This window comes from Cryptotermes secundus, unplaced genomic scaffold (assembly GCF_002891405.2).
Source record: "Cryptotermes secundus unplaced genomic scaffold, Csec_1.0 scaffold112, whole genome shotgun sequence".
Lineage (NCBI taxonomy): Eukaryota > Metazoa > Arthropoda > Insecta > Blattodea > Kalotermitidae > Cryptotermes > Cryptotermes secundus.
Window position 1 is genome coordinate 1,279,984 of NW_019718271.1, and position 8,978 is coordinate 1,288,961.

The 8,978-nt window shown below is 39.0% G+C and overlaps 1 protein-coding gene across 1 annotated transcript in view; it reads right to left on the bottom strand.

Moving 5' to 3' along the window:
* Positions 1-8,978, bottom strand: part of LOC111871957 (ATP-binding cassette sub-family D member) — a 51,858-nt gene that overhangs the window by 21,886 nt on the left and 20,994 nt on the right. The window contains exon 3 of the mRNA XM_023865425.2: positions 1,117-1,289. Coding sequence (XP_023721193.1) covers positions 1,117-1,289 — 173 coding nt within the window. The remainder of the gene's footprint in view (positions 1-1,116; positions 1,290-8,978) is intronic.

The window sequence follows — 8,978 nt, forward strand, 5'->3', positions numbered from 1 at the left end:
GTATCTCTTTGCTAGAAACAAAAAGACTATAGTAAAATAAATATTTGTAAGTTTTTAGGAAAAATTTATTGTGTAACCTATTATTGGGAATGTAACCGCCATTTGTAAAACTTTGTGTATGTGAAAACAGAGTCTGACTTATGATTTCCAGGCATGTACTGTGCTGAAGTGGGGATTGTATTTAGTGCATTTAATACGCTCTTGGTGTGTGCATGTGTGTATTTCTGACATCACATTTCTTGAAAACGTTAATGAGCGCAGTATTTGAAAATGATTTTATAAGTTCAATAATCTATGTACAATTTAAATGCAATGATTTGAAAGTACAGAAGCCATTCTCAAAACTGATAAAAATACTGTCTGTTTGTAAGCACTTGAAGTGAAATGTTAAATGAGGAATGACTTCAAACCATCCTATTACTTATTTCATGGCCATGTTTGAAACTATACTGCCATTACTGTACAGAACTGCTCCACTGAAACTCAGGTCTTCTCTGAGTAAGAAGTTATCACTTGAAGAAACTAAATGATAAAGAGCCGAATTGCTCAGTAAACCTAGAAAAGTTAAATAACCTTTACTACAGTAAATGTAACTTCTGAATTGCAGAACTTGGAAAAAGAGCTCAAATGTTTTCATAATATGACCCCAGAACTCTACACAAGCTCACTTTTTTTTAAGTAGAAGTGATGGCAATATACATACACAAAAAAAAATGTACAATTTAAATTATAAAAGCTCCGTGATTTCAGTCTGCAAGCGAACCATACCAACCGAAGTTTAGTGCCCACTTTTGCGGATAGGGGGTGTCATGTGGTCAGTGCAACGAATCCCCACAGCTCTTAATTTCGGTTTTCTAGACCGGAGCCACTATTTCCTTGAAATAGCTCCTCAGTTATCATCACGATGCTGAGCGGACCCCATTTCAGAGCCACTACTTCTCCGAAAAATTCTGGTAGTGCCGGGAATCGAACCCGGGTCTCTGGATCCGTAGCCAGGAATGCTGACGACTAGACCACAAAGGCAGTCAAATAAAAGCTACTATCAATTATTCAGAGATGCAGTAACAGTGACTGCTACAGGTACTGAGGTCTTAATGATGTAGAACTAATTAATACCTTTTGGCCACCATAGAACGCAATCTCCTCTGCATTTGTAATAATCCGGGCATGGATGTGTCGCAGGTAACCTTTCCTGTTTGCCTCCTCTGCCACTAGGCTGCCAAACTTTGGTGATACTGCTTTTAGTATCTGCCCAGTTAGTGATATTACCACTGTTGCCAGAAGAGGACCTGTAAACAGAGAAATCATCACAGTGTAGCTATTATTATGTTTGAGAACTGTGTGGTTTGAAATCTGGCTTCCATGATTCTTCTCAGTTCCTGCATAAAGTTAACAGGGCTCATTACTCAGCAAGCAGCGTTAACTCACGTTTTTAAATTGAAAAATTGAATACGTTAATTTATTTTTGCAAATAATCATAGTGTGAATGTATACTTTCATATGAGATCTTTGTAGCACAAAAAGTACGATAAACATTTTCAACAATGGAAGGACTTTTTAAATAAATAATTTCACATTACTTTAATTAATCATTTTAATATATTTTTAATGTACATGTTATTTCTTCTGTCCTACCAGTAATACATTTATTTGAGAATGTTGAGAAGTATTGTTAGATTTAGTTTTATGTTAGTGTCTATTAGTTCCCATTGTCTTTTGTTATTGGTGTAACTGACTAGTCCAATTGTACATAATGTAACAGTTATGGATGTTAAATCAATCAATCAATCAATCAATCAATCAATCAATAACATGTAAACAACATAATGTTCATAACATTTAAGAATATGCAGTCCTCCTTAATACCTCACATTGGAAATCTATTTATATACTAACCAGTAACTTAGTAAATCTAGTAAATGCTTCAGAAATAAATGCAGACCTCATTTTAATGAATGTCAAGAAAGAATGTTACAAAGCATGAATGTCAAACAGATATGCAGTGAATTATACTCTGGGAAATTGTAGGTGCATTACATTTCATTTTCTCAAGGGATATGGTCTGGGGTTCAAACTTCTGTTCATACCCTTTACAAGGTTAATCAGTTCAATGCATTAATGAGCGCAGCTTCCAGGCCGACTATCACACTATCTTAAGTAATTAAAGACTGTGGTCATTTGTATCCATTCCTTGTTACCAGATGATTATTTAGTAATAAAATATTTCACAAACATTGTACTAAAGATGAAAACATAATGGCTTAAAATGTGATGATGATCAATATAACAGATGAAAAATTTGTGATATCTAATACTGTTGTGCCGGTCATGGTAGCCGAGTAGTCTAAGGCATGTACTGTCTTCGCTCGCTCGGAAGCTGGGATCATGGGTTCGAATCCCACTCAGGGCATGGATGTTTAGTTTGTGTGTGTGTGTTTTTCTGTGTTTGTGTACAGGTAGAGGCCTTGCGACGAGCTGATCACCCGCCCAAGGAGACCTAACAAATGTGTAAGATGTAGAAAAACCGAAGTGAACGGAGAAGTTCATGGAGGTAGGCCTAGGCCCACTAGGGCTGTAGTGCCAAGGAAAAGAAAAATATTGTTATGGTGAAGTCAGGGCTATGATCAACTGTACATTTCTTCAGTATCCAGTTTCTCCACTTATTTAACCTCAATTGGGAACTACAAATTTAATGTCTCACTCAGCAGGGTCCCAGGATACAATTACATGGCCAGTCATCCTGTCCAAGGGGTTCTGGCATTTCCCTTGGAATCTACACAGCTTGTTCTGAACTGTGGTTGAAGAATTTGTTTCCATTTTCTTCATGTTCCCAATTCTGAAATGGGAATTTTGTTGAAAATGTTTTCTGTTGGGAGAAAAGTGGTTGATCATGCTAGCATACAATGGATACAAAAGTATCTAGAATTTTTTTCTTTTGTGAGAAGAGGTTGTTTGAAAGTCAACTAACAAAAACTACACTTATTAAATGAATTAAAAAAAAATACTGTTTCAGTGGCTTATATGTTTATTTATTTTTATTATCAGTAATAGATCCATTCAGGTACATAACCACTGGATATAGAAGTTGTCAGTAGACTACACTGATATAGTACATATGATTGTCTTAACATAAGATAAATAACAATTAAAATATATATATACGAAACTAATGATTGTAAACTAAAATACAGAGCTACAATTACTGAGATCCCCCAAGATGAAATTTATTATTCCTGTTGAGATACTCATCAACAGAACAAAAATATATTTCTGTTAGAAACTTTCTCAATTTGTGTTTAAATTTACTAGTGTCATGTGCAACTTGCTTAAATGTTGGGCCCTTCATCATCAAATCTCTTTTTTCTAACTATTCTGAAAAATTTTCAACACATTTTAGGAATGACTTCAATCGATAAATTCTCTTGAATCATAAAACTGTACATTATGCAATATTTTCTATTCCCCACTTCCTCATCTCTCTTGAATATAAAAATAAATCATTATTCATGTCTATTTGCAGAACTAATGACATTGTTATGATTAATATCTTGTAGAATGTAAAACCATGAAGTTACTTAGATGGGTCTGATTTGACATTGGAGACCAACGAAACTGGACACCTGGTAAGTAACAGACATGCATCAGGTGAAACTTGTCAGACCACAGGCACACATAATTTCAAAGGGGTAACATAATGTTATATTTTAGCGTCCTGTTGCACTGATTTAAGTCCATGATTTATTTAAACCATCTTGCAGTGCATACACTCATTTATCTCCTTCTCTCCCTCGCACTACATGTTTCGGCATAACAATGCCATCTTCAGGTGCTTACTTATCCACGCCAAACCAGTTCATTGCATGCCTTGTTCTCATATTAAAATAACCAAAATACGTATCTATCATATACATTGTCAAACGTTAAAAATATTAAAATTGTTCAGGATACCACATCGCTACGTCGCCCCTCACTACGCCAGTCACGCCCATTCTCCTCTGTTGGAGCACTCCTTCACTGTCTTGTGTGTGTTGTGCTTTTGTTATGTCTTGCTCCTCTGACTGCGTGTGTTATACTGTTGGGCCTCCTGAAGGTGTCCATTTTTAGGTTAAATGAATATAAGGCACATTTTGTGCCTTAGACGGAGCGGCCATTGTGACCTACACATTATATTCATTTAACCTAAAAATGGACACCTTCAGGAGGCCCAACAGTATAACACACGCAGTCAGAGGAGCAAGACATAACAAAAGCACAACACACACAAGACAGTGAAGGAGTGCTCCCAGAGGAGAATGGGCGTGACTGGCGTAGTGAGGGGCGACGTAGCGATGTGGTATCCTGAACAATTTTAATATTTTTAACGTTTGACAATGTATATGATAGATACGTATTTTGGTTATTTTAATATGAGAACAAGGCATGCAATGAACTGGTTTGGCGTGGATAAGTAAGCACCTGAAGATGGCATTGTTATGCCGAAACATGTAGTGCGAGGGAGAGAAGGAGATAAATGAGTGTATGCACTGCAAGACGGTTTAAATAAATCATGGGGTAACATAGCTATAACTGTAGTTACTTTTAGGGATCCCAAAATAACAAACTGGGAGCCATATAAGGATGACAGAAAGGCAAATCTTGAGACCATGTCATGGAAAATTAGCATGATATGGGACATCAGCTGTAACAAGCCATCATCTTGTCCTATTACAGTAACTGTCCATCCAGGACCACTTGCTCGCTGAAGAAAGTATGTACCTTTTTTTTAATTGCTAGTGGGGTGGGACTAAGTCCCTTGTACTGCAGCCACTTCTGGCCTATTTTACCAGCCCCAGGTGATAGGTGAGGGTGATTGTGGAGCAATTGGTGGAATGAAGATTGGCAGGGGAAACCGAAGTACTCGGAGGAAACCTGCCCCAGCACACACTTTGTCCACCACAAATCCCATTTGACCAGACCGAGGATCAAACCCGGGCTGCCACAATAGGAAGCCAGCGACTAACCACTTGAGCTACGGCGCGGCCAAGTATGTACCTTGGTGGCATACAGTGGAGTGAACTGAGTGTTCAGTGTAGCTAAGAGGACAGGATGCTGGGACATCTATAAGGAGGACCTCACCTGTTACAATAAAGAAATTAAGAAAGCCAAACAGTCCTCATGAAGGAGGAACTGCTTGGGGATCTCTAATGTACCAGATTGTGCCAGACTCAATGAAGGTCATAGCAAGCACTATTAAGTTGCCTAATCGTCATTACACTCAGATAAGAGGATAAACTCTAAAACAGCTGTTCAGAGTCCAATTTACAAACTTCAAGTTCACTGATAATTCAGATAACAGGCAAGGACAGCTGATCTGGATATATGCAGAAGCAAAATGCATAAGGGGACTGCAACTTCACCAGGAATATAATCAATCCAAGACTAGATGGCTATTATGCACCTTAAAACTATTTTAATCAGAACAGATGAGACGTATCAACATTTTTGCAGCAAGGAATGGAACATCCAATCCCACATGTGTTCCATCTTTAAAGCTCATATGGCATATGGATATATTCCTACAATCTGGGAGTAAGTGGAAGTGAAGTTTCCAGCAAGGCCTTGGATATCTGACTGTACTAATGCTAAGGCTTATTGTCCTATCAGCCTGTCATCTTCCTTCTTGAAAGTGGTGGACAGATATATTATGGAGAATGACGTATTGAAGGTGTACACTGCATGAAAACTAAAGTGCTACTGAACATGAGGAAAATGCGAGAAGCCATGCTTGGTATGGCAGTGAGCCCACCACTTGCAGGTGGATCTGCTCCATGCTGGAAATCAGGAATATAATAATTACATTGTTGCGAGAAACCTTGAGGGGATCCATGACAAGGGGATGTGTACAGGGAGGTGCGCTTTTGCCTCTACTGTTGAGCCTGGTTGCGGATGAACTTTTGGGGGACCTCAGTGATAATGTCTGCAGTACAACAGGATATGCAGAAGATACTGCAATACCAGTAAATGAAAAATTCCCCCAGACAGTGTCAGAGGTTTCATAAACAGCTTAAGGCATAGTCTGACAGTGTGGTGATAAGACAAATCTATCTATTTTATACAATATATTTCCATCTACAATGCAACGCATTATCATCTCTTTCCCTTCTTGCGACATGTTTTGGCCATAAATGGCCATCATCAGGTGTATCTAATTCACTAAAATTGTTGCACTGTATGGTATGCCCAATTTCTCATATCATATGTGAATGCGATATCTCTTAAAACTTTAATTAGAATATATAAAACCAGTTAAATCTAGTTAAAATTTCAATATTTTGCTTCAGTGTGTCATCCATTCATCCAAACGACATTGTATGAGACCTTGTGTTTGGATTTATTTGCACAGGGGCATGGATGTTTGTGTGATTGTGTAGTTCTCAAGTATGTTGCTGTAGTTATCATGAATGCCCCTTTGACTGTAAGTTCTTCACCCTGCCTGGGTAGTAGTGTTGTTTCTTGTTCCGTGTATGTAGACTTTATCTGTCTGCCAGCCCCAGTAAGATGGTAAAACACCTTTCACTAGGAAAGAGAACACAATGGGACTTAAGGAGAGAATCCTTTTCAGTAAAACAATCCAGCGGTCCAGTGTGGTTATGTACTTTGGACTAAATTTAGACAAGGGGTTGACATGGAAAAAGCAGCTGAATGGGGTAACCAATAAGACCTATAGGGCCTTTTGGACCTGCGGAGGCACCTCTGGGAGAACCTGGTGACGCACTGGATATACACCATGTTTATAAGACCCATAGTTACATATGCTCCCACTGTGTAGTGGCCTAAGCTTACAATCAAAACAAGCAGAGCTGAACATGCAAACTGCAGATGCTGGCTTGCTTGGGGTAATGAGGACAGCTTCTACAGCTGAAACCGAAGTCCTCCTTGGACTCCCCCAGTGGCACTTGCAACTGTAGGCTGAGGCCAGAGCAGGAATATATCGGCTCTACTGCAATGATCAATGGAAACCCAAATCTTAAGACATGGACACACATACGTGTCTCAGGGCATGAGAGAACCCACCCTACAGATGAAGAGATGAGTTTCAACATGATAGGAAATGGAACCAGTCTGAAATACAGATGGGGCGTGGTGTATGGTTACAGTATGAGGAAGAAGCTTAGCTTCAGCCTTGGACAATACACCATAGTGTTGCAGACAGAAGTGCACGCCATCCAAGCATGTACAATGGAGAATTTAGACAGGGGCTATATGAACAAAAATGTGTATATTCTGTCTGACAGTTGAGCTGTGATTAAAGCACTTGACAACTACCAGACCAACTCAAAACTGGTCTGTGACTGTCATCAACCCCTTGAAAAACTGATAGAACAGAGTTCAACTCATATGAGTGCCAGGTCATAGAGGTACTGAAGACTAATGACACTGCCATCAACTGGCAAGATTTGGATATGAACAACCTTTCAGATGACCTGAGCCGGCATGTAGCATCCCTGCAGTGTTTGCCGAAAAGGCTGTCAGGAACTGGACAAACAGACCACAAAAAATACTGGGAGTCCATAACAGGACTCGAATATGCTGAGGATTTCCTACAAAAACCCTCTTAAAAAGATATAGGAACTACTGAAACTAAACAGAAACCAGTTATGGTGGATGATAGGTCTACTTACAGGACATTTTTACCTGAAGACACCTTTTAAACTGGGGTCAGTCAACAGCCCTACTTGTGTAAGGTACCTGAAAAAAGATGACAGCCTCAAATGTCCTATGATTGTGAGGCTATAGCTTACTTAAGATTCTGTCACCTGGTATTCCATGTGACCCTCAAATATCACATAATATCAGACATCAAGCTTCCTGACACAACTTCCTCTGACAATGAGAGGGGGCATTATCATATGTGCATGAGATCTGGCAAATGTGGACCTACTTAATTACTCTAAAAATTGTCTCCTTGGTTATAAATCTAATGGCAGAATTACTGCCATATAATTATATTACAGGCATTTAACAGTCCACAAAATACAAGACAAGTTAAAAAAAAATCAGTTTTTCATTCATGTACACAAGAAAGGCAAAGAAGGTAAATTTGCATAGGACGGTGTGAAGTGTCTATTGGTATATGCACTACTGCAAATAATGGTTGAACGGGAAGCTATTGTCTACACTGGAAAGATAAGTCACACAGAACAGATGCTTCTTTACACTTTAACTTCGTTAAATTCTGTGGATGAGAGGAAAAGGTTCAATATATTCTGTTGACACTTTGCGGACCAGCAATTTAAATATTTAAATCACCCTGCAGACCGGCATTTTTATACCTACTACCCTAACTTGTGCACTGTTCACTTTAAAAATTATTATATAATATCTCCTAATTAATTTTATGAACTAAAATTTTTTGAGAACACTTACCAAGGCTTCTAGAAGTGCTTGAGGGTGTGATATTTCTCAAAACATTCCCCTCTGTGAAGTGGTATTACACAAAACTTGAAAATGTAGGCAGTCCTACTCCTTTTCTTGTGAATTGCGCAAACACGGCATTGCCTAGAAGGCTGCTGCCCCTTGAAATGTTCACTCTTCACAATTTTCGCCAGGGTATGTTTCTGCATATCACCCAAGAGTCGCCCAGGGGGGGTCAAAATGAGGCCTGCATGGGGTGGGAGTAGACAGCCCCGGTCATAATAAGACTGTCTGCCGCCACCGTGTGGTCTGTAGCCCAGGCTTTTGCCACATTCAGCAGAAATGCCCTGTATTTCAATTTTGAATGAGGGTTCAGATTTTTGAAAACCAGAAATGAATTGAAAATGGCACAATTTATAAACCATAAGGCAACTTTCTTTGTCCACTTTACTGTTTTCCGAGGAAGAGAATAATAGGCCAAGTACTGATCGGCTCTAGCAACTCCCTTCATGAACACATTATACTCGGAAATACAAACAGGCTTCTTTACCTGTCTATGTCTCCTTTGAACATCAACCATGCTC